At 52.5% G+C, this 27,771-nt stretch overlaps 1 protein-coding gene across 1 annotated transcript; it reads left to right on the top strand.

The window, feature by feature from the left end:
- The first annotated feature begins 246 nt into the window (after window positions 1-246).
- Window positions 247-27,552, top strand: Aldh2 (aldehyde dehydrogenase 2 family member). Its single transcript, XM_052168077.1, has 13 exons — window positions 247-487; window positions 12,075-12,179; window positions 13,814-13,954; window positions 15,325-15,404; window positions 17,330-17,441; window positions 17,843-17,971; window positions 19,470-19,583; window positions 21,916-22,018; window positions 22,787-22,971; window positions 23,476-23,640; window positions 24,897-25,054; window positions 26,624-26,738; window positions 27,371-27,552. Exons 1-13 carry the CDS (start codon window positions 368-370, stop codon window positions 27,401-27,403), a joined length of 1,560 nt encoding a protein of 519 aa, XP_052024037.1. The 5' UTR covers window positions 247-367; the 3' UTR covers window positions 27,404-27,552.
- The last annotated feature ends 219 nt before the right edge of the window (window positions 27,553-27,771 follow it).

Below are 27,771 nucleotides of genomic sequence, written 5' to 3' on the forward strand. Positions count from 1 at the left end.
GCCCACTCCCAGGCTGTTCATGGAATACTCTCATTCGTAAATTCTCTTCGCCCCCACATCTGCACGGATGGGAATCATAGGCGCACAGCACCGTGGTAGGGCTACCCCGGTGCTGGGTGAACTCCATCACAGACTTGGCTTAGGGAGCCAGGGGCGCGCCCCTTAGGCGGTTGGGGGCTGGTGCTCCCCGGCCACGCCCCCGTGACTACGCCTCCCATTGGCGGGCGCCGCGGGAGGAGGAGGAGGCGAGGACTCGTTCTACGAAGCTGCAGTCGCCCCCAGCTCAGCTAGGCTCCTCTCGGCTCCGCTCGGCTCGGCTTGCCCGGCTCAGCTCAGTTCCGCTCAGTTAAGCTCCGCTCAGTTCAGCATGCTGCGTGCCGCCCTCACCACCGCCCGCCGCGGGCCGCGCCTGAGCCGCCTGCTGTCCGCTGCCGCCACCAGCGCGGTGCCAGCCCCCAACCAGCAGCCCGAGGTCTTCTGCAACCAGGTGAGACTCGCAGCCGCCCCCTCAGGCCCTAGGGCATGACCGAGCGGGCGACGTGGCCTCAGTTTCCCCTCCCCTCCCCGCGATCTTTGCTCGCGACTTCCCCTGCCCATGTGGGTGCACTGTGTCGCCTCCCGGCCCGGGGACCCTCCTGAGCCTCTTTATCCCGCATCGATGCAGCCTGCTCTTGCTCCGCGCGGTCCTGGGTTCACCCAGGAGGCCCAGCCGTCCCAGCTCCTCTCTAAGAGATCTCCCATACATCCCTACCTGACTCACACCGACCCGAGCCAAGAGTTCAGAAACAAAAGTCGGGTCAGGACCCCTCTGTGGCCGCTCTTACCCAACAACCGGGACTTTGGAATGTTGTCTTAGCTTTTTGGGTTTTGGTAAAGTCTGGAATCACATGAAAGAAAGTGGTTGTTTCTTTTCGTTTGTGCAACAAGTGGGACTTGGCCGCCCTCTTCTGTAAAATGGGAAAGCAGTCGGGGCTGGTATCTTGATGCTCTGTTTTGAAGGAGGATCTCATTTTGTAGCCAAGGCTGGCCCAGAATTCTCTTGTCTTCTTCCTTCAGCCACTCCCACCCCACTTTTGGACTTGCACAAGCCAGACAAGCAGCCACCACCTACACGCCTCCTCAGCCCTTCAGCTTTCTTTTTGTTTGAAACAGGATTTTACTAAGTAGCCCAGGCTGGCCTTGAACTTGTAATTCTCCTGCTCCAGGCTTCCCAGTCCCGGGACACAGCGATCCCATGACTCTTGCTACTTTCAGGGCCCAGTGCACTTGGCTCTTGGTGTGAGCAGCAATCCGGGTTCCCCCAAAGTCCCTCCTCCCCCCAACCTTCGTGCAGGGCAGCAGCATCCTAAACAATTCAGTCTTTAAGCCTTAAGCCTTAGAACTGGGAGTTAGATGCTGCCACCAGCCCCACTACACAACTCAAGAGACTGAGGTCTGGTCAGGGTCCTAATGAGCCAAGTTAAGGTGAAGTCTGGGTTCTCTTCTAGGATTCTAAAAGTCAGCTCTTCGCCCAAACGTTCTGTGGTATACTGTGACTCCCTCCAGATGGACTGCTGACCACCGTGTCGGGTTGTAGCTTTGACCTCTGGCTTTCTGCAGTGTGTACTTTCAGGACCTGGCAGCCAGTTACAGGCACCTTACAGGACCTGTTTAAAATGCCCATGTGATTTCTGAGGAGGGCTATAAAGAGTCAATCCAAGGGAAAGCCAAATCCCCATCTTTTGCATAAAACAAGCTGTAAAGTCATAGCATCATTCGGGCTTGAAGGAGCTGAATATTCATCAGGAAGAGTCAGGGTGAACGAAAGAGGAAGCATGTGAGCAAGAGCTGCTTCTCCCCGGTTCACCTGGAGGCAGGGCACAAAGTATCAGGTCCTAAAGTGTGTTCAGGCTTGATTCGTTTTGGAGTGTTCCCAGTGTGGGGTGGGGGTGGGGATGGGGTGGGTGGAGATTGAAGCCCCTCCCTCATTGCTGCCTTTCTGATGTCCCAAGAATAGTACACATTCATTACAGAAGTGACCCTATTGCACACCTCACGAGAGCGCTGTTAATGGGAGTGGCCTTGCTTGGTTGTTTCTTTGCTTTTATGAGTTTGTGTGGGAGACAGCGTGCTGGCTTCCTGCCCCTCGGGTCCCTAAAGGCTAGAAACTGCCTGGAGTTATCATTGCAAACCCTGCTGCCAGGGACACCAGGACTTGGAAGCAGTGGCTCTGGGTTCTCTCTGTTCCTGCATATCTATCTCTATGGCTGTTACTAGGGCCATTTGCCCCAAGGAGCTGCCAGTGTGGCCTTGAGGTTGCTTCCCCAGACTCTGGGCTTGCTTCCAAGGGCACCTGAGCATCCCAGCGGGCTGTTTCTCTGCAGGCTTTGCAGGACCTATCTGAATGCCCTCACCTTGCCTAACCAAAGCAGGCGGAGTGAGCTTTGTCCCCTCTTTCTTGAGCCCTCTTGCCTTTTGTCCTGAGAGGGATCACAGGATAGGTAAACTTCTTGGGTGGGGAAAGATACTTTAGGTGACTTCAGCTGCTTCAGAATGGATCCCCGAGTGTGGCTTCTGAAAGAAGCCCATTTTACCGCGATGTTCATTTCAGATTTCAGGGCCTGAAATCAACTCAATGTCAACAAAACTAGTTTTTACATTTAATTAATTTGTCACTGTCTCGGAGAACAGTCAAGGTGTGGGGATGGCTTCATGCCTCTATTTGGGCCTCACCACCTGTTCAACATCACTAGTTCTGTGTGCCAGATTGGGCGCCATCTGTAGCGTGTACTTTTACGCTATACCTGCCTTTACCTCCGGGGAGTGGACCGCTCTAACCAGCCCCGACCAGCCCCCATCCGACTTCCCTTGAATCCTCAGACAAAGGACACACATACACAATTTGTTCCTTTTTAACTTGCCTTAGGACACAATTGCTGGGCACTACTATCTCCCACCTGGAAGCATGCCCTTACCAATTTCCTATCTCTGTCTCTCCCCCTGCCTAAACTTCAGTTCCTAAACTCCCCAGACCACCTGCCTATAGGAGAGGCTTTTGGGGCCAGGCCATTTTGAGATCTCACATGTTTGCCCACTTCTACGCTCTCCAAAGCATGGCGAACTTCTCCTCCCTCAAGTCTCCCTTTAATCCCAACACCTGGGAAGCAGAGGCAGGAGGATCAGGAGGCCAAGGTCAGTGCCAGCTCCATCCTGGCTCCAAGCCAGTGGGACCAACAGGAGACGCTACCTCGAAAACAGGGACTAACAAGATCGAGAGATTGGGGTGGGCTCGGTTGGTAGGGAGAGCTTGCTGATCATGCTTGAACCCCCAGTCTGATTCCCAGCAATGTGTAAACCAGGCGTGAGCTCTTGCAATCCTGGCATTCAGGAGATGAAGGCACAGGAGGACCTGAAAGATTACTGGCTACATAGTGAATTGGAAGTCAGCCTGGGTTATAGGAGAACCTGCCTCAAAAGAAAAAAGAAGAAAAAAAAACAATTAAAAAAAACTTATACATTCCACCTCAGTTTTAACTGTTTGCCACACCCCTGTTGATGGGCCTCTGGAGGCTTCATGAGCAGCCGGCCCAGCTAACAACACCCTAGATCACCTGCCCATGGAATGCTCAGGAGTTGGAAGGTGGAGAATAAGTCCTGAGTAAAAAAGTGCAGCGTGGCACCAGACACTTCGCACAGTGGTGAGAAACAGATCCAGGAGGGATGTGCAGGCTCAAGTCTGGACCTCAGTGGCCACATTTGTAAAATGGGTTAATAATCCCGTCCTTGCTGTCTGGTGGTTGTGAGGACAAAATAGGGTGTTCCTCAGCCCTCAGCAGGACCTGCTTGTGGTTACCATGGTCTTGCATGTCCCAGCTGTAAGGACATTGTTGCTTAGCTTACAGAGCAACGCCAACATTAGCCTTTTGCTCTTCCAGATCCTCTGCAAGAGCAACCAGTGCTCTTAACTTCTGAGCAATCTCTCCGGCACCCAGGAGTTTTCTCAGTTGCTATGCTGTTACACCCTCAGTCTAGAAAGTGTAACTAGGTGGGAATTCACTGGGAACATTCATGGGCCCTTGATGGAACTTGGGAGAGTTCAAGTAGGCGGCACTTTAAGGTGGATGGATGCCTCTGCCTGGCTGGCAGAGTCAGCTGGGTCCCAGAGACTGTGCTGCAAGGGAGTCAGCTGGGTCCCAGAGACTGTGCTGCAAGGGAGTCAGCTGGGTCCCAGAGACTGTGCTGCAAGGGAGTCAGCTGGGTCTCAAAGGCTGTGCTTCAGGGGGAAATTGATCAATCAGCCTTGGTTCTTTGTAATACAAAGTACATTAAGTCAATTAAAGCTCACCAACCAAGACCTGCCTCTGAACACTTTGTGTACAGTGTGTACCAGGTCTCTGAATAGTGAACCTCAAAATCTGCTGCAAGGGAGAAAGCGGCCTTTGTTCTTTGTAATACAAAGAACGTTAAATCAATTAAAGCTCACTAATCAAGACCTGCCTCTGAACACTTCACTGTGTACAGCATGCACCAGCAGACTGGAGGGAATACTGTCTAGGGCAAACCTCTGTCTCCAAAAACATTTACATTAATATTAATAATGGCCACGGACAGCTAGGAAGTTGCAACGGAAATGATTGTATGGTCAGCATACCATGAAAGACTGTATTAAAGATTCGCAGCATCAGGAAAGTGTCACTGGTGGGTTTCTCAGCCCCTCCTCTCGCAGCCTACCAAGATCATGCCCTGGGTTGGCTGAGCCCCTTGGTTGGACAACAGGAAGTAGGATGGTATTGGCTCCGCCTACTTTGCTGCTTTTACCTGGGACATGACAGATGGGGTTACCACGCATCTCCAGAGAGAGGTCCTATTTGCACCTAAGGCAAACGGGGCACCCCCACTACACTCTGGGCTGTTCCTTCCTCCAGCAGGACACTAAGGAGCTAGCCTTGCTGCCCCCTCCTTTCACTCCTCCCTGCTCCCCAAGGTTCTGGTTCCTTCTTTTCCTCTGTTCACTACCTCTGGACCGTTGTGTTGTTTTGTACAGTGTTCATGCTTAGACACCCACCATTGCTGCTGCTACCAGCGCCAGATGTCCATCCTCCCAATTATGCCTGTATTCTGCCCCCTCCCCCCCACAATGCACTCTAGGGGAAGCCGGGAGCTGGGGTGCAGCAGGGTAGGTACCGACTACCCCACACTAGGGACGATGGGGCCTTGCCCCATGTGTGCTGCAGCAGAGTGAGAAGGGGGGCCCACTTTGATGGGAAAGGGGTGTAGGACCACCTCCCCTTGCTCTGTGGGGAGGGGTGGACAGTATTTGTCCCAGCCTGGGATTTCTCCTCTGGTGTCCTATTTGCAGTTATTGGAGGTGAACCTGGTGTGTTCCTGAGTGGTCGGGGAAGGGCAGGGAACACCTGTGACTTTGGGGTGCACCTGCAATCTCCACACGGCATGGGGGATGCGGAAGCAGGAGGCTCAAGACTAGTCTAGCCTACCCTACTGGATTTGAGGGGGTGGGGCTGGAGAGATGATGATGATTAAAGGGGCGGGGCTGGAGAGATGATGATGATTAAAGGGGCGGGGCTGGAGAGATGATGATGAAGGGGGCGGGGCTGGAGAGATGAGGCCAACAAGATGAAGGATGTTAGGCCTCTGATAGATACCCTGCCCGCAAAGATCAGCAATGTCACCGGAGTGAGTGCTGGGCTAACCTGGGATACAGAGTGTGACCATAGGCCATATGATCTGACCCCCCACACTGGTTACACCGGTTTTACTCTCGTAGAAAGCTAGGGGTGACCAACAGAGCCTGGAGATGCTTTTGGCAATTAGTGATTTTAAAACTGGGGACCTCAAATAGTGTTCCACGCCACCTGGGTGACCCACCCACCATGTGTGGGTCAGTGAATAGGCTTGAGCTGCTAGGTTGCTGGCAGTGCTAGCTCACCATGACCCCTGACCCTGACCCTGACCCATTTCACACCACCTTTCCACCTGGTCCCTGATTCGCTCATGTCAACTCCCGATACTTTGCAGTGGGTCCCTAGGAAGGGACTCTATCTCTGGTGCAAAGCCACGGCCATTTTTCATAACAGCAACCATTTGTAAATTCAATATTTACTCAAAGGTGGTGGCTGCAGTCCTGCCTGTGGTGGGGGTCAAGGGGAGTCTAGCATGGGTTTGGGCATGTATGGGTAGTGGGGAGTGCCTGGTGTGATAACCAACCCCTTACTGCCATCTGGCCCAGGGCTGAGGGCTGTTTCCTCACCCTTTATCCGTCCACTGTTCTTTAAGTCAATGAGTTACTGCTGTCCCTGCGACACAGGGGAAGAAACCAGTTTCAGGAAGGCCTTAGACCATAGATTTGAAACCAGGCTCTGAGCTGAGTGGTGGTGGCGCACGCCTGTAATCCCAGCACTCTGGGAGGCAGAGGCAGGCAGATTTCTGAGTTCGAGGCCAGCCTGGTCTACAGAGTGAGTTCCAGGACAGCCAGGGCTATACAGAGAAACCCTGTCTCAAAAAAACCAAATCCAAAAAACAAACAAACAAACAAAAACCAGACTGTGGGCTCAGCTCTGTGTAGCTTGAGAAAGGAGGATAAGCTACCTCACGATTAAGCCCCTCTGGGTCAGAAAAAACAAAGTAAATATTTAAGGAGACATTCGATCAAACCTTTGAAATCAGCTGGGAGGAGCTACTTCTGTGATCCAATTTGTATTCCCGGTACTGGCACCGAGCTTGGCAAGGAACTGCCTTGGAGTAAATATTGAATTTGCAAATGCTTGCTGTTTATGAAAATGGCCAAAGGAGCCAGAGATAGGGTCACTTCCTGGGGACCCAATGTAACCTATCTGGGAGTTGGCATAAGCAGAGTGCCAGGGTCCCCAGGGTGGGACACTATCTCTGGCTCCCTTGGCGCAAAGCCTCGTTCATTTTCATAAACAGCAACCATTTGTAAATTCAATATTTATTCAAAGGCAGTGGCTGCAGTCCTGTCTGCGGGAAGGTGGTGGGATGGGCCAGGGTCTGGGGCCACAGAGAGATAGCATTGTCAGCTGTCAAGCACTGGGACAAATGAAAAGCTCATTATCCTGGCAAAAGTTCCAAAACAGCTAAGCCACGCCCCTTCCTGGGAGTGGCTAAATTTGTTAGTAAAAAAGGCACTGGCTTTGGGGGTTGGGGGCGTCCAGTGCCGGAACTCCTCAGGGGCTTCCCTTAGCTTTCATGGGGACCCTGGGAGCCTGTGGCTGTTAGAGAGTACAGGTGTACGTGGCGGTCTGTGTTTATCTGCAAGTTGAGCCCCTTGGGATCTTGTAATGCAAACGCTAGCATGTGCTGTTCACTGGATGATTACATAACTGACTTTTAAGAAGCAGATGAGTGCTCGCCCCAAGCTGCAGGCCTTGGGTTTGATGATAGCCAAGAGGAGGGGCAGAACAAAGAAATGTGGGAGAGACTGGGCATGGTGGTGCTCAAGAGGCTGAGGCACCGGGATTATGGATTTCGGGCCAGCCTAGGCTACATATAAACGATCTCAAAAAAAAAAAAAAAAAAGAAAGAAAGAAAGAAAAAGAAAAAGGAAGAAGTAAAAAAAAGTGAGAAAGCCAGAAGAGTTCTCTAAACCAGGCATTTTTTTTTTTTTTTTGGAATCACCAGTGTGGGAGGTGAAGCACTACAGAATCATTCGAAAGAGATTCCCAGAATGATGCCTTAGCGAGCCAGGCAGCCATGCGCGCGCCCGCTGAACTGTGTGCCCAGGTTTCCTTGGGGTGCAGGTCCCCGTCAGTCCTGCTGTGGTAGGAAACACAAAGAGCGCTGTAGGACGTGGGTGGAAGCGGCCCGCCCGGCCAGCTTAGAGTCTGACTCACCAAACAATGGCTGCATCTGGTCCACAAAGACACCTGCAGCGCCTCTTCGCAGGGGGCCACGATCCAAGGTCCATCTTTCCCCCCTTCCCCGACTCCTGGGTCCTTCCTTCCTGCTGGCATGATAGTGCTCCTTTGGGAAGCCAGTGGTGGCCCCTCCCCCTCAGCACGAGGCTGATGGTACCTGCTCCCTAACGTTGCCAATGAATCCTCCTGCTCAGTGTTCCCCACGGCTAAGGGCACGGGCTCCTTACCAACCATCATCTGTTAGTGAATCCATCACTGGAGACCATGCTGAGGAGGAAGATTCGCACCCTTTCCTGGTAAAGACAATTCCAGAAGGGGGTGGGACCAGAAACTGCAAGTCTCACTAAAGACAATTCTTACAAAGATTTATTTATTAGCCGGGTGGTGGTGGTGCACACCTGTAATCCCAGCACTCTGGGAGGCAGAGGCAGGCGGATTTCTGAGTTCGAGGCCAGCCTGGTCTACGGAGTGAGTTCCAGGACAGCCAGGGCTGTACAGAGAAACCCTGTCTCAAAAAAACCAAACCCAAAAATCCAAAAAAAAAAAAAAAAAAAAGAAAAAAAAAGAAAAGAAAAAGAAAAGATTTACTTATTATATGTAAGTACACTGTAGCTGTCTTCATACAACAGAAGAGGGCATCTGTGTGTATCTAGGATTTGAACTCAGGATCTCTGGAAGAGCAGTCAGTGCTCTTAACTGCTGAGCCATCTCTCCAGCCTGCAAGTCTCACTTATACTGTGGAATGTGAGATTCGCCACCCCGACCCCTGGAGTGGCTCAGCAGATAAGGATGGCCTGAGTTCTATCCATAGAAGGCCCATGGTGGAAGGTGAATTTTCTTTAAGGTTTACTCTTTTTTATGTTTGTGCTGGAATTAAGGGTGTGTGCCTCCACAAAACTCTTGGGGTCCCCATTTCTTTGGGTCCTCTTTAATGGCTCCCTCTGAGCCCCTCTGCTGTCTCCACAGCCTGTGCACTATCACTGGGCGCCTCCTCCTCAGGACTTAAGCTCCAGGGAGCCGGGGCTTTGCTGTTTGGCCCTGTGTCCTGCAAGGTGGCCTCTCTGGCTTGCTGCTAGAGCATACAGGACACCCAGAGTCTGGGAAGCCCTCTTACTATGAGCAGACACTGTTTTGATTTTACTTCAGAGCCAGAGTGTCACCTCCTGACCTGTGTGTTCTAGAAACTGAAGAGGAACGGAGCTCTGGGACCCTCCCCTCCGCCTTGGCAACTGGATTCAGCACCTTACATAAGTAAGGCGGGCCTTGGTCGGAGGCCAGGAGGGTTAGAGGGAGCCGAGTTTTGGCTTGGACTCTGCCCTTTTGTGGTCTGAAGGCGCTCTGCAGGGCTGTGGGAGAGCGCCCTGCCCTCCTGGCTCCCCACCAGCGTTTGGCTAGGGAGGGGCATGGCAGGGAGGAAATGGGGACCCTGAACTCTGCAATCTCTTATTTCACCAGCCAAGAAGGAAGGACGGAACATTGACTCCCACAGACTGGAAGAATGACACAGCATATTTTAGACTTGTCTCTGAGCTCAGGAACAAGGCAGGGTGGGGCAGCACGTGTGTCCACCTCGTCTGATTAGGCCACCTCTCTCGCTCTGATTTCCTGATGTTTGCAAACGGCCCTGAGAACTTGGTAAACTCATGACTTCCGTCCAGAGGGGAGAGCCGAAAAGCTGAGTCACTCCCGGACTGAGATCTTCAGTTGTAGCTGCTGCCCCCTTCTAGGATAGTGTTAAAAAAAAAAAAAAAAAAACACCCTGTGGCAGGGGCCTGGCCGGGAACTGCACACCTCTTGGTCGCAGCAAATCCTTATACAGACACCTGAGACTCTTTTTCCCCAGTTTCCCAGTCTACCCCCGCTTCACCTTGAAGTGTTTGCTCTTGCCAACATTCAGAATAAAGTGTAGTGGGGTAGGAGTGGTAAATAAGACAGAAAGATGGTGACTGTATTTTTTGTTGGGTATTATTATTACTATTATTATGGCTTTGTGAGACTGGGTTTGGCCATGTGCTATATGCTGGCCTCAAGGCAATCCTCCTGTCTCAGCCTTCTAAGTGCTGGGGTTGTGCACGTGCACCTCCATGTTTAGCTTAAAGGAGATACTTTGGGGACGAGTATTCTAGCCTCGCAGGTAGACCTGGGCTGTGGCTGGAGGCTGGAGTTGGAAGAGGGCAGGTAACAAGGCCTTGGCGTTGCAAAGCTTGGATTCCTCCCTGGCTCTTGTCCCTGCTGTGGATGTGACCCCTTGGCTAAGCTTTCCCATGTCCTCGGTCCCCTCCTGTGCATGGTGAAGCGGAGAGACGTTCTCCCTAACTTCTGTCTGTGCCACCTTGCCACGGAGGGATCCGGAAGCCTGTGGCACTCCACGTGCATCCCCAAGACCTTTCCCCATCACCTCCAGTCAATCCTTCCTTCCCTTTGCTTCACGTGAAGCATGAAGAAGAGAGAGGGGTTCCACCGTGCCCGGGGTCCCAATCCGCGTCAGCATAGGGGGGCCTGGAAGCCGGCCCAGAGGTGTTAAGGTTTCCAGTCCGAGCCTCACACCCAAGTCCCTCACTGGAAACTTCCCGGGTCTAGGATTAAAGTGGCGAATTAATTAAAGATGAATGAATATGGGTGGATATGAAACCACACAGGCACAGCTCCACAGCCTAGTTCACGTTTGCTCGGGTCTTGCCAGGTTTGGGCAGTGAGCAGCCGTGCAGTACAGTTCAGCGAGGGCAACTTGTGACTGGTGCAGCAAACTCAGCTTCCGGGGACTCCCAGTGCCCACTGCAGTCAGCATAGCCACCTGCTCATGCCAGGGCATGCCTGGGCAAGCCACCTTAGAAGGGGAACTGTGGGCTCTGCTCTGGAGGTAGAAGGTAAAGAAGGCTGGACTACCTTAAGGGTCAGAAGTCCCTGACCGTGGGGACAAAGCCAGGAACAGAAATGTCCAAGTCTTTAGTCCAAATTCTGCCTTCAGCGTATGCCCTTAATCACTGGACTGGGCCACTGTCCCCACCCCGGGACAGAGCCTGACCTGGGCATTACTCAGTGTGTGCTGCAGAGATAGACACTGAGGTTCATCTCTCCCTAGAACAAAGATGGCTAGCTGGAGATAGCTGCACACGCCTTTAATCCCAGCACTCAGAAGGCAGAGGCAGGAGGATCTCTGAAAATTTGATGCCAGCCTGGGCTACAGAGTGAGTTCCAGGACATCCAGAGCCACACCAAGAGACTCTGTCTCAAAACAACAACAACATTAATAATAATAATAATAATAAAAAAAAAGATGGCTGCTAAATGTTTTTTCTTGTTCATCCAAGGGAAAAGGGATGCTCTGTGAGTCTGGACTGGGGCTGTGACACATTCTTGTGCTTAGGCCCTGGTCCTACCTCCCAGCCCCATGCTCGCAGAAATAAGACTCAGACTCAAAATATATTTACAAGAACCTTGGCTGTATAGCAAGGCTCTTCTCTGACTAGATATAGCTAAAGATATCCCATTTATTCTGGCCTCCATTTATTCTGGCCTCCAGTCCGCCATGTGGTACCTGTGCTCAGGTCCATCTCGTGTGCCTGGCTCTATCCCAGAATCCTTCTCTTCTGGAATGTCCCACCCCTACAATACACAAGGTAGTCTCTCTACACATCCTGACCTATAGGATCCAGCAACGGAGGTAGCAGCTTCTGAGGCTAGGCCAGGGGAAACCTTTCTGCTTCCTTCTGGGAGTCCCTGGAGCGGCCAGCCACCCCCAGACATCTGACTAATCTGGGTCCTCTGTGCTGTCAAGAAGCCTAAGTAGTCACGTGGTGCTGGATGAATGAGGGAAGAGATGCCTTCATCATCCTGCTGCCCAGGTGACTCCTGGACTGTAGTCACAGGAAGAGCCCCAACCCATGGGCACAGCTCTTAGGAAATAGTCTCAAGCCACTGTGTTTGGGGGTATTTGTTACACAGCGGTAGATGACTGACACACTAGGACCATTCTCATTAGTCCTAAGACCCCAGCTCACTGAGAGGTCAGGCGGGTACTCGGGTCGCGTGGTCAGTAGGCGTTCTGCTTCGGATGTTTCTGGACTTGTGCTTCTAACCTGGAATCCGGAGCTCTCTGGCCCTGATCTGCGTCTCTGTGTTTATGCTCCGAGTTTTTTCTTCTTGTTTACCTTACGGGAGCTGAAAGGGGGACTTGAGTGCATTTTCCCCCTCTCGTTGCAGATCTTCATTAACAATGAGTGGCATGACTCTGTCAGCAAGAAAACCTTCCCCACCGTCAACCCTTCCACGGGGGAGGTCATCTGCCAGGTAGCTGAAGGGAACAAGGTAAGACCTGGTGACTTACATCCGTGTGGATTGGCCTTTGTTTCTGGGGTAGGGAGGTCTCATTCTTTAGCCCAGGCTGGCTCGAAACTTGATACATATCCCAGGCTGGCTTGGAACTTGCTATGTAGCCCTAGCTGGCCTGTAACTTGGGTTAGTTCTCCCAAGCTGTGCACCGAGTGCATGGATTTTATTTTATTGCTACCACACAGTCAAGGCACAGTTGTTTCTTTATGCTTTTGTATGACTGAAATATGGCCACTTAGTATGTTTCATAACTTAAAACCACCGATCAAACATTTGAGATACGAATCCACAGCAGTTTCCATTCACCAGTGTGCAAGGAGGGGGCTGAGCTTTGCGGCTGTGTGGACTGGGAGGTGAATCCGAGGAACCCTGAACCACTCTCTCCTCTTCAGACCTGAGATAGAAGGATACGGGAGAGGGGTGGGTAGGATGGTGTAAAATTGGGTTTGCTTTGATAAGTAGTTCTGGTGTGATTTTTTTGGAGTTATGTATAGTAGGGGAAACTAGAAACTATAATGGAACTTTAAAAATTAGTCTCAGGGTCTGGAGAGATGGCTCAGTGGTTAAGAGCACCAACTGTTCTTCCGAAGGTCCTGAGTTCAAGTCCCAGCAACCACATGGTGGCTCACAACCATCCATAAGGAGATGTCTGGTCTCTGAAGACAGCTACACTGTACTTAGATATAATAAATAAATAAATCTAAAAAAAAATAAAAAATAAAAATTAGTCTCTAAGCTAGACACAGTGGTACACGCCTCTAATCTCAGCATTAGGGGTGTGATACAAAAAGATAATTCTTGGCTACATAGCAAGTTCTAGGCCAGCCTGTGCTAAATGAGATTCCCTCTTGAACAACAACAAAAATTCAGACAAAACAAAACATTTTGAGTTATCTTTTTAATAAACTCAGCATTGAAACTGGGTCCCGTCTGCTCCCAGCCTCTGTTTTAAGGTGGCCCTTTCCTTTCTGCCTACTGTGTGAAGGACCTACTGGGTTTTTCTGGCTTATGGAGTTTTTTTGTTTTTGTTTTTTTTTTTTTTGGTTTTTCGAGACAGGGTTTCTCTGTGTAGCCCTGGCTGTCCTGGAACTCACTCTATAGACCAGGCTGGCCTCAAACTCAGAAATCCGCCTGCCTCTGCCCCCCAAGTGCTGGGATTACAGGCGTGCGCCAACACCGCCTGGTGCGTATGAAGTATCTTGTCGGTAGATGTATTTACTCTGAATGAAAGCCCTGTCCCCCCCCCCCCCAGCTCACAGCCCCCCCCCCCCCCCCCCCGTGAGGGATGTGCTAGGCTACCCAGCTTCCAGCTGTTGGGGAACCCCATCATCTTGCAAGGAGTGTTTCCTTTGGCTGGAGTTGCTTCCTCGGAAGCACGGAAACAGGGGTCATGGGAGCCTCTCGGTCCTAATGGCCAGAGGTCTCCTTCCCATCACACCCCCTGGTGGAGTGTACCTTGGCAGCTTAAGTTCGGGGCACTGGAGGACTGTTTTGGGAGGCTTCTGGCACTGCCCATACTGACTGGCCCGTGGAAAGCTTGCCAGTGTGGTGTCCGGTACCGGGAGGAATTTCCTGCTGAGGTCTGAGCTCCCAGGATGACTGTTTTACAGGAGGACGTAGACAAGGCAGTGAAGGCCGCTCGGGCAGCCTTCCAGCTGGGCTCGCCCTGGCGCCGCATGGATGCATCTGACCGGGGCCGGCTGTTGTACCGATTGGCCGATCTTATCGAACGGGACCGGACATACCTGGCGGTGAGTCCTCCACCCTCTTGCCCATGGGTCCTACAACTGGAGTGAAGTAGAGTGGAGCTCCTAGTATCCCCTGGATGTCAGAGGCCTTGTTGCTCATAGATCATAGGTGTCTGATGGACAGATACTTTGGGGGTCTGCCTGTTACTAACCAGCTGAGCCTCCCTGTCTGTCCTGATGCTGTGGGTGTGGCCAAGATGGAAGATTTCCAGAAGAGTGTTTCTACTTAGGTCTTTTGTAGCAGGCCACCTCCCTTGGGCCCCTCTGCCTGGTGGACCAGACCCTTGTCCTGGCCGCCCTGATGGGAGAACTCCAAGGGAGCCCCATTCGCTATGGTGGTCACCAGAGTGAGCTGTCCAGGTGCGCCATGACATTCAATCCATAAAACTTTGAGACAAAGCCAGGCGGTGGTGGCGCACGCCTGTAATCCCAGCACTCTGGGAGGCAGAGGCAGGCGGATTTCTGAGTTCGAAGCCAGCCTGGTCTACAGAGTGAGTTCCAAGACAGCCAGGGCTATATAGAGAAACCCTGTCTCAAAAAAACCAAATCCAAAAATCCAAAAAAAACAAAAAACAAAAAAACAAAAAACAAACAAACTTTGGGACAAAGGCCTTAATCTAGCGGCTCCACTCCCTGAGTCAGGACAGGCTGTGACCCTCACTGGCTCAGACCCGTCTGTTTCCCCTTGGATTGCTTTTGTTATTGTTATTGTTTTTATTGGGGGGGGGTCTTTTTGGGGAGAAGGTTTAAGTCAGGGTTTCTCTGTGTAACCCTAGCTGTCCTGGAACTCACTCTGTAGACCAGGCTGGCCTCAGAGATCCGCCTGCCTCTATGCCCCAAATGCTGGGATTAAAGGCGGGCGCCACCACCGCCGGGCTCCCCTGCATTTTTTTTTTTTTTGACAGCCAAGCGTCTTAGAGCCCTGGGACCTTTGCACACACTGTCCCCTCCTGCTGGGCTCATGTCTTCCTCTCCCTGTGTCCTGCCTGCCCCTCCCCATCCTTCAGGGTTAGTCCTCTGAGTTTCCGAGGCGGAGCTGGGGAGACACGTTCTTTTTCCTAGCGTGTTTAGTTTGTGTGACAGACATCCTAGTCACTGTGCTTTTCCACCACTTCCGTGTGTCTAACAGCAGCAGTCTATCTGTCTGTGAGGTGGGCAAAGCTGGCTCCTCACGCCTTCTCTCCCCGTCTCCCTGTTGGGAGAAGCTGGGGCAATGATCCAAAAATACCCGTGACCTTCGGTGGTCCAAAGGAGACCACCGCCGTCCCTGTGACATCAGGCATGGGACTTTGTAATCACTGGTCATCTGTTTGCTGCCCGTTATCTCTGCACCAACATGTCACATGTCTCTGCCCGCCTTGGTCTCTCCTCAGGCCTTGGAGACCCTGGACAATGGCAAACCTTACGTCATCTCCTACCTGGTGGATTTGGACATGGTCCTGAAATGTCTCCGGTATGGGGCATCGGGAAGAGGGAGGGAGGGATGGCGGGATGGTGGGAGGAAGAAAAAGTTAGAAGGATGCAGAGGCTCACAGGGACTGGAGTCTCCACTCAGGCTCCTTCTCGTGAGAAAACCCCTCGGTGTCGACCGGCGTCTGCGTTAGCCGTCTGAGAGCTCTCTGTCTTGAGCCGTGTTCCTTAGTTTCTGGGGTCCTCGGAATGGGCCGTTTTCTAAGGGATCTAATGTGTCCATCGTCAGTTGTTTATGGTTTCTAGAAGTCTAGTCTTTTCTGTCCTCCACTTTGGTTTCTGCTCTTAGGCTGCTGTCTAAAGGCTCGGTTGTTCTGGTGATTCTTGTGGTTTTCTCCTTCTGATTCTTTTGAGTTTAGTTCAATCGGTAACATCGATTTTTTTTTTTTTTTTTTTTTTAATGACTACACCACATCTGTCTTTAGACACACCAGAAGAGGGCATCAGATCTCATTACAGATGGTTGTGAGCCACCATGTGGTTGCTGGGATTTGAACTCAGGACCTTTGGAAGAGCAGTCAGTGCTCTTAACTGCTAAGCCTTTTCTCCAGCGCAGTCATCAACATCTTACTGACCAAGGGGCGTGGGGGAGAGTGGCTGATTAGCATTTGGGATTTGCCCATTATAGACAACAGCAAGAGTCACGTTTCACGGGGAAAGGCCTGAAAGGCCTGTGTCTCACCCCCACTCCCATTTATTTCTTCCTTTGTCACGTGTGGCTTCTTCAGGGCCAGCTTTCGTGTTGTCATTCCTGAGACCAAATGCCAACGTCCTGGGGAAGGGTCTACAACCTGCTTGCTTTGAGGCTTGACCAGCCAAGGGCAGTGTGGGCAGACACTGGTGTGACAGTGTCTGTCAGAGGACAGCAGTGCCCGAACAACAGCAGGAGTTGTCTTCCACAGCACAGGAGTGGGGGGCGTCTTACCCAAGTCCCCAGGGGCAGTGAGCACTTCCAGAGCCATGTCTTGTTATGATTGCCAAGGAAGCTGCTGCTGGCCACAGCGCAGAGAGGCCAGGGACACGGCTAAATATCCTGCGACCCACAGAACAAGTCCCCGCAATAAAGAATTGTCCAACTCAGACGTGCTAAGCCTAAGAAACTTGAGCCCCAGCCTGGTCAGCTGTGGCAGACCCAATTCACTTTGGGAGTCTTCTACAGAGCTCCAGGCCTCATCCTGAATCTTTCCTGTCCCTTCCTTTCCCAAAGGCGGAACTGTACATGGTTACCACACACTGGCCATTCTGCTTTTCTGTCACCTGTGTGCCCTGATTGGGATAATGACCCTCACGGGCTGAGGCTGGTCCAGGCTGTGGTGAACTTAGATGTGTCTGCTCTCCTCCACCGGGTCATACCCATGATCCTCTAGGGCTGGGCTGACACTGCACACATGTTAATAAAGCCAGGCACTTAGTTAAAAGACTAACAACAGGGCTGGTGAGATGGCTCAGCAGTTAAGAACACTGACTACTCTCCCGAAGGTCCTGAGTTCAAATCCCAGCAACCACATGGTGGCTCACAACCATCTGTAATGAGATCTGACCCCTCTTCTGGTGTGTCTGAAGACAGCTATGGTGTACTTACATATAATAAATAAATAAATCTTTAAAAAAAAAAAAGACTAACAACAAGGGTGCTGAAGAGGTGGGAAACAGCTCCCTCCCCCCACCCCCACCCTTACCCTCCCCCTTCCCCCACCCCCTACCCTGTCCCTCCCCTCCCCCACCCCCATGGATCTCATATTTGCCTGAGGCTCCGAAGTTTATTATAGAGAGTGGGTCCCCATGTCTTGGTGGTCATCCGTTTCCTTCCGGGAATAAGCCAGTTGCCAGGGTGGTTGTCAGTGCAATCCAGAGCCTCTCTCTGCCATGTAGTGCAGGCTAGACATGCTTGAATTTTTCTTCTTTTAGCTATTATGCTGGCTGGGCGGACAAGTACCACGGGAAAACCATTCCCATTGACGGCGACTTCTTCAGCTACACCCGCCATGAGCCCGTGGGCGTGTGTGGACAGATCATTCCGGTGTGTACCCAGCCCCTGTGGAAGTCATGGTGCTGGGGCGTGACACTTGGGGTCAGCCATGCTCATTGCAAAGTGGGAGATTCTCCTGGAGGTGGCACCGGAAGGTGACTGGGTGATTGCTAGAACGTGGGCATTGGGGAGTCTAGTGGGATGGGTTTAAATCATGCATCCCCTGGGAAGTCTTGGGTCTTCATCTGGGAGACAATTGGTCACAGGGAATCGGGGACTCACATGGTACCTAGTACCCGAGGTACTAATAAATGTCACCCACTGTCACTGTCAGCCACCTGCCTCAGCTAGTGTCCATGGCTAAGTAGTGGGGCCCTCAGGAGTGGTTTTTCCTGCCACCTGCTATGTCTCTCGGAGGAGCGCTGTGGTTGGGTGACTGTTGTTCTTTACAGTGGAACTTCCCACTCCTGATGCAAGCATGGAAACTGGGCCCAGCCTTGGCAACCGGAAACGTGGTGGTGATGAAGGTGGCCGAGCAGACGCCGCTCACGGCGCTCTACGTGGCCAACTTGATCAAGGAGGTGGGTGGCTTGCTTCTGCTGTGACCTCTAACTGCCCTAGCATGGCTTGCTCTGAAGTTCCCTTCAGGAAGTTTCCTCTGAGGAAAGCCTTGGGTTCCTGAGACTGTGGTTGTGGAAGTCAGTCCTCAGTACCTTACCAGAGGGTAACTCGGTCCTCAGTACCTTACCCAGAGGGGAACTTGGTCCTCAGTACCTTACCAGAGGGTAACTTGGTCCTCAGTACCTTACCTAGAGGGGAACTTGGTCCTCAGTACCTTATTCAGAGGGGAACTTGGTCTTCAGTACCTTACCAGAGGGGAACTTGGTCCTCAGTACCTTACCAGAGGGGAACTCGGTCCTCAGGACCTTATCCAGAAAGGGTCTCAGTCCTCAGTACCTTACCCAGAGGGGAACTCGGTCCTCAGTACCTTATCCAGAGGGGAACTCAGTCCTCAGTACCTTACCAGAGGGGAACTTGGTCTTCAGTACCTTACCCAGAGGGGAACTTGGTCCTCAGTACCTTATCCAGAGGGGAACTCGGTCCTCAGTACCTTATCCAGAGGGAAACTTGGTCTTCAGTACTTTATCCAGAAAGGGTTTTCGTCCTCAGTACCTTACCCAGAGGGGAACTTAGTCCTCAGTACCTTACCCAGAGGGGAACTTGGTCCTCAGTACCTTACCCAGAGGGGAACTTGATCCTTAGTACCTTACCCAGAGGGGAACTCGGTCCTCAGTACCTTACCCAGAGGGGAACTTGGTCCTCAGTACCTTACGCAGAGGGGAACTTGGTCCTTAGTACCTTACCCAGAAGGGAACTCGGTCCTTAGTACCATACCCAGAGGGGAACTTGGTCCTCAGTACCTTACCCAGAGGGGAACTCCGGTCCTCAGTACCTTATCCAAAGGGAAACTTGGTCTTCAGTACCTTATTCAGAAAGGGTCTCAGTCCTCAGTACCTTACCCAGAGGGGAACTCGGTCCTCAGTACCTTACCCAGAGGGGAACTTGGTCCTCAGTACCTTATCCAGAAGGGAACTTGGTCCTCAGTACCTTACCAGAGGGGAACTTGCTCTTCAGTACCTTACCCAGAGTGGAACTTGGTCCTCAGTACCTTATCCAGAGGGGAACTTGGTCTTCAGTACCTTATCCAGAAAGGGTCTCGGTCCTCAGGACCTTACCCAGAGAGAGACTCTGTCTTTAGTACCTTATCCAGAGGGGGACTCTGTCCTCAGTACCTTAAGCAGACGGGTCCCTCCTACTGTCTCCCATGCTGGGGCCTGTGGCACAAAACTCTCTGAAGGATGAAAGCCAGTGTTCTAGAACTGTCAGCTCCACAGGGGATCCTATAGCGAGGCTCCTTGCCCCAGCCACTTGTAGAAGTCCCTAGAGGGTGGCTCATGCACGATGAAGTGGTTTCCTTTGCATGTGTCTCCAGATCACTGTTGGGGACCATGGGGTGTTTTCTTGTCAAGGCCCTGGGAGCAAGAGTCTGATGTCCACATCTCCTGGCTTCCTCTATAGGCAGGCTTTCCCCCTGGCGTGGTCAATATCGTTCCTGGATTTGGCCCTACCGCCGGGGCTGCCATCGCATCCCATGAGGATGTGGACAAAGTGGCGTTCACAGGCTCCACCGAGGTAAGGAGTCTCAGGACCTCAGGATTACAGCATGACAACTGAGACTTGGGGCCTGTTCTCTTCAGAAGAACCAGCGTCTGTCCCAGAACATGGCTGCCAGTCACATAATGACAGCCCGCATACACGTGCTGGAGGGGGATCGGAACTATGTTCTCTGGTCTGCTAGCCTCCCTGGATGCAGCTGTGGGGGTGGGGGAGGGCTCGGCACGTACCCAGGGGGCTGGGTCTCGCTGGCTTCAGAAGCTGAGGTGAGGTCCAGGCATCCTTGGGGGACCCACTGGCTGTCCAGAGGCTCTGTGTATCCGTTCCCTTTGAGACCAGGCTGCTGCCTTGAACCCCAGCATAGCGGGGTAGAAGCAGGAGGGTCAGGAGCTTGGGGAAAGTGAGCTACTTCCTTAATAAGTTTGAGCCCAGCTGGGCGGTGGTGGCGCACGCCTGTAATCCCAGCACTCTGGGAAGCAGAGGCAGGTGGATTTCTGAGTTCGAGGCCAGCCTGGTCTACAGAGTGAGTTCCAGGACAGCCAGGGCTACACAGAGAAACCCTGTCTCAACAAAACCAAATCCAAAAACCCCCAAAAAATAAAAAATAAAAAAATAAATAAAATAAGTTTGAGCCCAGCCTCAGCTACACGAGACAATGTCTCAAAAACAGAAGCCAGGCATGATGGCACACACCTTTAGTCCCAGCACCTAGGAGGCAGAAGAAAGCAGATCTCTGTAAGTTCAAGGTTAGCCTGGTCTACATAATGAGACCCTGTCTCAAAAAAATTGACTTTGCAGCAGTAGTGATGAAGACGAAGGCGATGTGTGCGCTGTGGAGAGGGCACAGGTGGTGTAGGCTTCGATGTGCAACCTGGTGTATTGTGTTTATTTATTTAGAGACAGGATCTCCCCAAAGAGATCTGGCTGTGTAGACCAGGCTGGTCTCTCGAATGCAGGGACTAAAGGCCTGCCACTATGCCCAGCTTGTGGTAGTTTTCCTTTTGCTGTGACCTGGCACTGACAAGAAGCAGGTTAAAGGAAAGATGGATGACAGCTCAGAGTCTGTTCTGGGGACGGGGCAGGACAGCATTTTTGAGGGTGCCTGCTCACGGCTGGGCAGATCAGCTATAACCTCACACAAAGGACCCACTTCTTCCACCTAGACAACAATCCTAAAGGTTCCACCACATTCCAAAACACTGCTACCAGCTGGGTGAACTAAAGATTCAGAGATGAAAGCCAGCGGGGGAGGGGTCTGGATGGAGAGATGGCTCAGTGGTTAAGAGCTCTGACTGTTCTTCTGGAGGTCCTGAGTTCAAATCCCAGAAATCACATGGTGACTTACAACCATCCATAATGAGATCTGATGCCCTCTTCTGGTGTGTCTGAAGACAGCTACAGTGTACTTAACATATAATAATAATTAAATCTTTAAAAAAGAAAAAAGAGAGAGAGGGAGGGAAGGAGGGAGGGAGGAAGGAAGGAAGGAAGGAAGGAAAGAAAGAAAGAAATTCAGCGGGGTATATTGCACATTTGAACCATGACACTTGGGTGAGCCCACTTTCTTGAGCCGCCATCTTTGATGGTGAGAACCAAGCTTCCTCACAGGCTCCGGCCACAGTGGGACAGACAGCCGGAAGCAGTGATTGTGTGAATGGATGAGAAGATCAGGGTTGTTGCGACAGAGACAAACTGAGACCTAGAGAATCCTTAAACAAACTGTCCTTGGAGCAGGGACACATTTCTTTCCAAAGGAGGGCGGGTCCCCACCACGACGCCTGAAATCTCAGCCTTCCGAGAGGGAACACTAGTTTGTGCGACAACAATGACAGACAGCTTTATCTCATGGTCCCTTCCACACCAGCCTGCCTTCAGTCGGGGGCTTTGATGAGTCTCACAGAGGGGCTGGCCTCCCTGCAGAGACGCCTGTGGGGTCAGCTTTGTGCCGGGCTCTGGGTGTTTGGGGAAGAGTAAGTACCCTGTGCTAACCCTCACAGAGGGGACGGCACTGAGCTAGGAAGAAGGACACCCAATAGCTTGGCTGGGTCCTGCCTCCTCATTGGCCATCTGGATGACTGGCCTTGTGACATGGACACTCCCAGCACAGCCCCCCTCAAGCCCCCCTCGTCACTAAGCCATATTGGCCTCTCAGGGCGTCAGGAGGACTGAGTCCAGGCTCCAGCGCCTGGCACAGACCTGTGTGTGCGCCACACGCAGGGTTCTTGTCACGGATGTGTGATGTCAGTGGCGGCAGTGGGTGAACTCTTGGGTCTCTCGGGACTCGGTGACTGTGCAGGAATGGTTAGCTTCCTTTCCCTGCTCACAGCAGTCTGTGTCTGCATCTCCACAGGTTGGTCACCTAATCCAGGTTGCCGCAGGGAGCAGTAACCTCAAGAGGGTGACCCTGGAGCTGGGGGGGAAGAGCCCCAACATCATCATGTCGGACGCAGACAGTAAGTTCCAGGGCGTTGGGGGAAGGCTACTGTGGGGGGGTCTCTTAGTCAGTGTTTCTATTCCTGCACAAACATCATGACCAAGAAGCAAGTTGGGGAGGAAAGGGTTTATTCAGCTTACACTTCCACACTGCTGTTCATCACAAAAGGAAGTCAGGACTAGAACTCAAGCAGGTCAGGAAGCAGGAGCTGATGCAGAGGCCATGGAGGGATGTTCCTTACTGGCTTGCTCAGCTTGCTTTCTTATAGAACCCAAGACCACCAGCCCAGGGATGGCTCTACCCACAGTGGGCCCTCCCCTCTTGATCACTAATTGAAAAAATGCCCCACAGCTGGATCTCATGGAGGCACTTCCCCAACTGAAGCTCCTTTCTCTGTGATAACTCCAGCCTGTGTCAAGTTGACACACAAAACCAGCCAGTACAGGGGGCCTCAGCTCCAGTGTGATTGATTTGGGGCCCTTGTGGTCTGGTGTTGACCTCATCAGGGCCAGCCTGAGCCCTGTGCTGCCCACCCACAGGCCACTAGGCTACTGCACCTCAGCCCACCCTCTTCCTGCCCTCTCTGGGAGACACTTCCTTTGTCTCTTTCACAGTTGACAGTCTTTACAAAGGGATAAAGGTTCCTTTTCATCCTGGCCAGGTGCTGGTCCCTGGGTGTCGTGAACAGCAGTGGGGGAGGGGTGGATGAGTGGGGGGGGTGAGCATTGCTGGCAGCCATGGCGGCCTCTCCTCATGTTGCCTCTCTCCCACTCTCCCCTCCCCGCAGTGGACTGGGCTGTGGAGCAGGCCCACTTTGCCCTGTTCTTCAACCAGGGCCAGTGCTGCTGCGCCGGCTCCCGGACCTTCGTGCAGGAGGACGTGTATGATGAATTCGTGGAACGCAGTGTGGCCCGGGCCAAGTCTCGGGTGGTGGGCAACCCCTTCGACAGCCGGACGGAGCAGGGGCCGCAGGTAAGCCTGGCCCTGGCGGCTGAGCCTGGAGTCCAGAGCCAGCAGCATGCCAAAGCAGAGGGGACCGGATGGCCCAGACCCGGTGGGGCTGGGTTCAAGTGTCTCCTCTGCTGGGTACCAGCTGTGTGTCCTGTTGGGAGTAATCAGGAGATCCCAGCCACTGTCTTGAGTCCTATAGTTTGGATTTTTCATAGACCTTGGCAGGACAACGGCCACCATACCTCCTAGGGATCTACTCCCTAAGCCCCTATATATTCTTGTGTTTTCATTTTGCGAATCTCGGAATTTAAAGAGACAAATACTGGTACGACGTGGCTTGCCCTGGTAGTAAAGGATGTGGCGTCTCTCTGGCATTATGCTCCTGACTGGGTGGCATTCGCTCTTTGGCCTTTGTCCCTTAAAGACCTGCGTCCCCTTCCCAGCTACCCCGGGCTGCAGGTTCTCAGCCCACAGCTGCAGAGAGGCCCGATCCAGCGCCTCAGTCCCCCTGGGCTTCTCCCGTAGGTGGATGAGACGCAGTTTAAGAAGATCCTTGGCTATATCAAATCAGGACAGCAAGAAGGGGCGAAGCTGCTGTGTGGTGGGGGCGCCGCCGCGGACCGTGGCTACTTCATCCAGCCTACCGTGTTCGGAGACGTGAAAGACGGCATGACCATTGCCAAGGAGGAGGTGAGCCCTTGGGCTGGGCTGCTTTTAGCAGGAAGGAGAAATGGGTGATGTGGTCCAGTGTCTTGATGGGAGCCCCAGATTCTGGTTTGGAGCCATCTCCATGCCTAGAGTAAGTCATTTACGCCATGACCCTGATCTGTCACTGTTCCCTTAAGGTGTCTGGGGCTTCTCAACAGCGTAGCCCTGCCTACCGGACTTTCTATTCTTTCTCCAGGGAATCTAGGGGATGAATCTAGGTATGGGCTCATCTAGCCCTTTGCATAGTTTTGGCGGAAGTAAAACATCAGATGAGGCCAGTGTTTGACTTCTTACTCAACATGATAGCTCCTGCTTCCTCTGCTTCCTCTGGAGTTCAGCCATGAAGCCACATACAGGCCAGCATGGTGTCACCCTTTCACATGCTAATGAAGATATTCTGGGGGGAAGAGGGGTCCACATTGCCTGTGTTTGCTACGCATCAGCCTGCGAGACTGTGATTTAGTTCCCACCCCAACTCTGAGGTTCCTGGATGCCCTCTGTCCCCTGTCCCCTCTGGGAATCAGCCATTTCTTTGTGGAGACATAGTTCCCCTTCCTGTGGAGAAGGACTCTTTCCCCTCATTCCCCAGTTACTGCAGACTGCCACCTCGCAGCGTCTTCCTTCCTGGCTGCCCCTGCCCGTGAATGTGTTCATGTGATGACCCGTTCTAAGAATGTGCTGGTTCCGTGATAGGTGCTCATGTAATGACCCGTTCTCAGTGCCCTTCTGGGCAGGTCTGAGGCCGCAGCACCAGCCACAGTGGCACGGCCTGCACATAGGTCTTAGTTTCTGAATTTCGTTCTCTGTCAAAGGAGCAGGAGCTATGTGAAGAAGTGGCCTGTTCTGGAAACTGCTGCGCAGAGCAAGAGAACCCAGAGGCCATTTCACAGTAGCCAGCTCAGCAGCCAGCCTGTGCCGTGTCCCCGGGGTTAAACTTGATGGGAGCCAATCTTAATTCTCTATGCTAAGTTCACATGCTAACATATTTCATTCGCTGCCGGCCTGATTAGAAATAATTGTATGCAAAGCACAGAATACCCAGGAGGGGGCCTCACGGGAGTGTCTGCTCCCCTCCCTTCATACATAGTCCACGATCTGAGAGACCGCTCCAGTCCTGGACTGGCGAGGTCAGGTCTCCGGCTAAACAGTATCTGCTTTCCTCCCACACCTTTCAGTCCTGAAGGCGGGGAGCAGGCACCCCCCACCTTCCAACCTTCCTCCTCCGCCTCTCTCTCCAGATCTTCGGACCAGTGATGCAAATCCTCAAATTCAAGACCATAGAGGAGGTCGTGGGGCGAGCCAATAATTCTAAGTACGGGCTGGCAGCAGCCGTCTTCACGAAGGACCTGGATAAGGCCAACTACCTGTCCCAGGCGCTCCAGGCTGGCACTGTATGGTAAGAGCAGGCTGCAGCCACGCCTCAGCCCAGTAAAACATCCCCCAAATATCTCGAACCCTGGAATTGGTTCTCCTCTGCCAGAGAAGAACACCCCCTACCTCCAGATCCCATGAAGCTGGGAGCAGGCTTCCTTCCTGACCTGTGACTGTGGGAGCCCAAGCTGGGCACCTGACTCATCACCATTAGGATTAAAGAAAGAGCAAACATGGCTGGGGCTGCGTAGAGATCGGCACCCTTGGCTTAAACGGTGGGGGAAAAAATAATCAGATACCATTAGCAAACTCTGGCAGTCCCCCAAGCAGTTCACCATAGATGACTGTGTCCAGAGAAGCCTGCATTCCCGTGGCAGGCATCGGTGCCCTGTACCAACTAAAGCTCAGAGCCATTGTATGAGCCAGCCGCAAATAATCCACTCTCACAGGGACGCGTGCACAGGTGACAGGGCAGGCAGCAGGCAGCAACAGCTCAAGTGTTTGTGAGTAGTCGGACAGAAGGCAGCAGATCCCTAGTGGAAAGTCATTCAGAGGAGTGGCGTCCTGGTGCTTGCTGGAGTGTGGGGAGGGAACCTTGGAACACGATGCTAAGTGATCAGAGTCAGGTCTAGCCGCCATATGGTCTGACTCTGCACCCCATGGGGTGCTCCACTAGTGCATGCTGGGCCTGGGGGGGGGGCAGGAAGGACTGTTAATGGGATACAATGTTTCTATTTAAAGTGCTACTAATACTGTGAAGTTAGTGCTAATCCGGGAGACTTCCGGTTGACCCTATTCTGATGTGATACTATGAGTGAGATCCAAACTACTGAGGTGTCTTTAAAAAACATTTGTTTTAAGCATGTGTGTGTGTGTGTATGCTGTATATGTATGCATGTGCCTCTGTGTGTGGGTGTTCGTGTGTATGTACAAGAACACACATGCCACAGTGTATGGGGGGTCATAGGACACAGTAGGTTTTCCTTCTACGTGGGGTCCAGGAGTTGAACTTGCCAGTCAGGCTCGGTAGCAGACCCTCCACCCACCCATCGGTCGTGTTGCTAGCCTGAGTCGAACGCTTTTAAATGTGGGATTTTCACAAAATTTTTAAATAATTTTTAAACTTAAAAGAGGTAGCCGGGGCGGTGTTGGCACATGCCTTTAATCCCAGCACCTGGGTGGCAGAGGCAGGTGTATCTATCCCTGTGAGTTCTAGGCCAGCCTGGATTATATGACAAATTCCAGGACAGCCAAGTCTACATAGACAGAGAAACGCTGTCTTGAAATGATAAAAAAATTTAAAAAAAAAAGAGAGAGAAAGAGAAAGAAAGACAGAAGGAAGCCAGGCCCCCGATAGCCAGGATGCCTCATTCAGGTTGGAGCTGGCTCTTGGTGTGCCTTGTTGATACCCGTCTGTGATCACATCTCCACAGACAAGGGTGACAGTAGAGTGTCCCACGTGACCTGGCCCTCCATGGCTGTTAGTCAGACTGCCCCGTGCCTCCATTTTCTATAGAAGGTAGGGGTGGGGCCATCCGTGGCTTGGAGTGGCACGAAGTCCCTCACATGACCTGTGTGTTCTCTCCGATGACAGGATCAACTGCTACGATGTATTTGGGGCCCAGTCCCCATTTGGCGGCTATAAGATGTCGGGGAGTGGCAGGGAGCTGGGCGAGTATGGGCTGCAGGCCTACACGGAAGTGAAGACGGTACGTACACAGCCTGTGGGGACAGTGGCCTGGCCTCCCCTGGCCAGGGTGCTAGTACTGCTGATTAGTTTATAGTTTAAACCAGAGAAGCTGCCGAGGGCATCAGATGTAGTCTCTAGGGTCGTCCCCACAAGAGGCCTGCGCCGTCATTGGTCAGCCTGAGAGAAGGCAGGACCCCGTGGATAGAGGCAGTGAGAGGCGTCTGGTAAGGAGTGTGCGCAGGCGCAGCTGCCGAGGTCCAGTTCTGCTCACAGGAACATAGTAGCCCAGACTCCCTCAGAAGCACAGAGAGGGTGACAGTGCTGTGGACACAGGTCACCCAAAAAGAAAGGTCAGGTGTGACCTACGTGTCCAGTGCGTTAGCGTCTGTCCAGCCATGGAATACAGATCCTGTTAAAAATGGTTTGCACATTTGATGTGGGAAGTGCTCATCTTTTGACGTAAAGAAGGCAAAATAAAGGGCTGGAGCGCCCGGCGGTGGTGGCGCACGCCTGTAATCCCAGCACTTGGGAGGCAGAGGCAGGCGGATTTCTGAGTTCGAGGCCAGCCTGGTCTACAGAGTGAGTTCCCTAAGGGGACCTCCGGCACTTGTGGGAGTATGAACAATAGCCGCTTCTCCGAACCCTCCACAGGTCACCGTCAAAGTGCCACAGAAGAACTCGTAAAGCGGCACGCCGGCTTCTTCCGCCGAAAACCCAACAGGATGCTGAGAAAAACCACGCACACTGCACCTCCAAAGAGAAACCCCATCACCAAAGTGTCTTGAGCCCAGAAAGTCAGAATTTGCTAAACAGGGCGGGGTGGGGCTGGTGGGTGGGGCGGGGCTGGTGGGTGGGGCTGGGCTGGTGGGCGGGGAGTAGGGAAAGCTCCCAGTAAACTGGGTAGGGGGCGGAGCTCAAGGCGGACTGCTCTTACATCCAGCTGGGCAGGATGCTGGGTTCCCCTGGAAGTGCTTAAGCAAATGAGCAATAAAAATTAGCAAATTGAGACCAGAAGGTCAGTTCGTTCTCTCTCTCTCTCTCTCTTTCTTTTT

This window comes from Apodemus sylvaticus, chromosome 22 (assembly GCF_947179515.1).
Source record: "Apodemus sylvaticus chromosome 22, mApoSyl1.1, whole genome shotgun sequence".
Classification (NCBI taxonomy): domain Eukaryota; kingdom Metazoa; phylum Chordata; class Mammalia; order Rodentia; family Muridae; genus Apodemus; species Apodemus sylvaticus.

Excerpts from the sequence above, each read along its gene's own strand:
- Aldh2 (XM_052168077.1), top strand. The coding sequence starts at position 368 with ATGCTGCGTGCCGCCCTCACCACCGCCCGCCGCGGGCCGCGCCTGAGC. Across the intron at positions 13,955-15,324 it reads GGGACCGGACATACCTGGCG|GCCTTGGAGACCCTGGACAA; the intron begins GTGAGTCCTCCA and ends GTCTCTCCTCAG. Across the intron at positions 22,019-22,786 it reads CATCATGTCGGACGCAGACA|TGGACTGGGCTGTGGAGCAG; the intron begins GTAAGTTCCAGG and ends CCCTCCCCGCAG.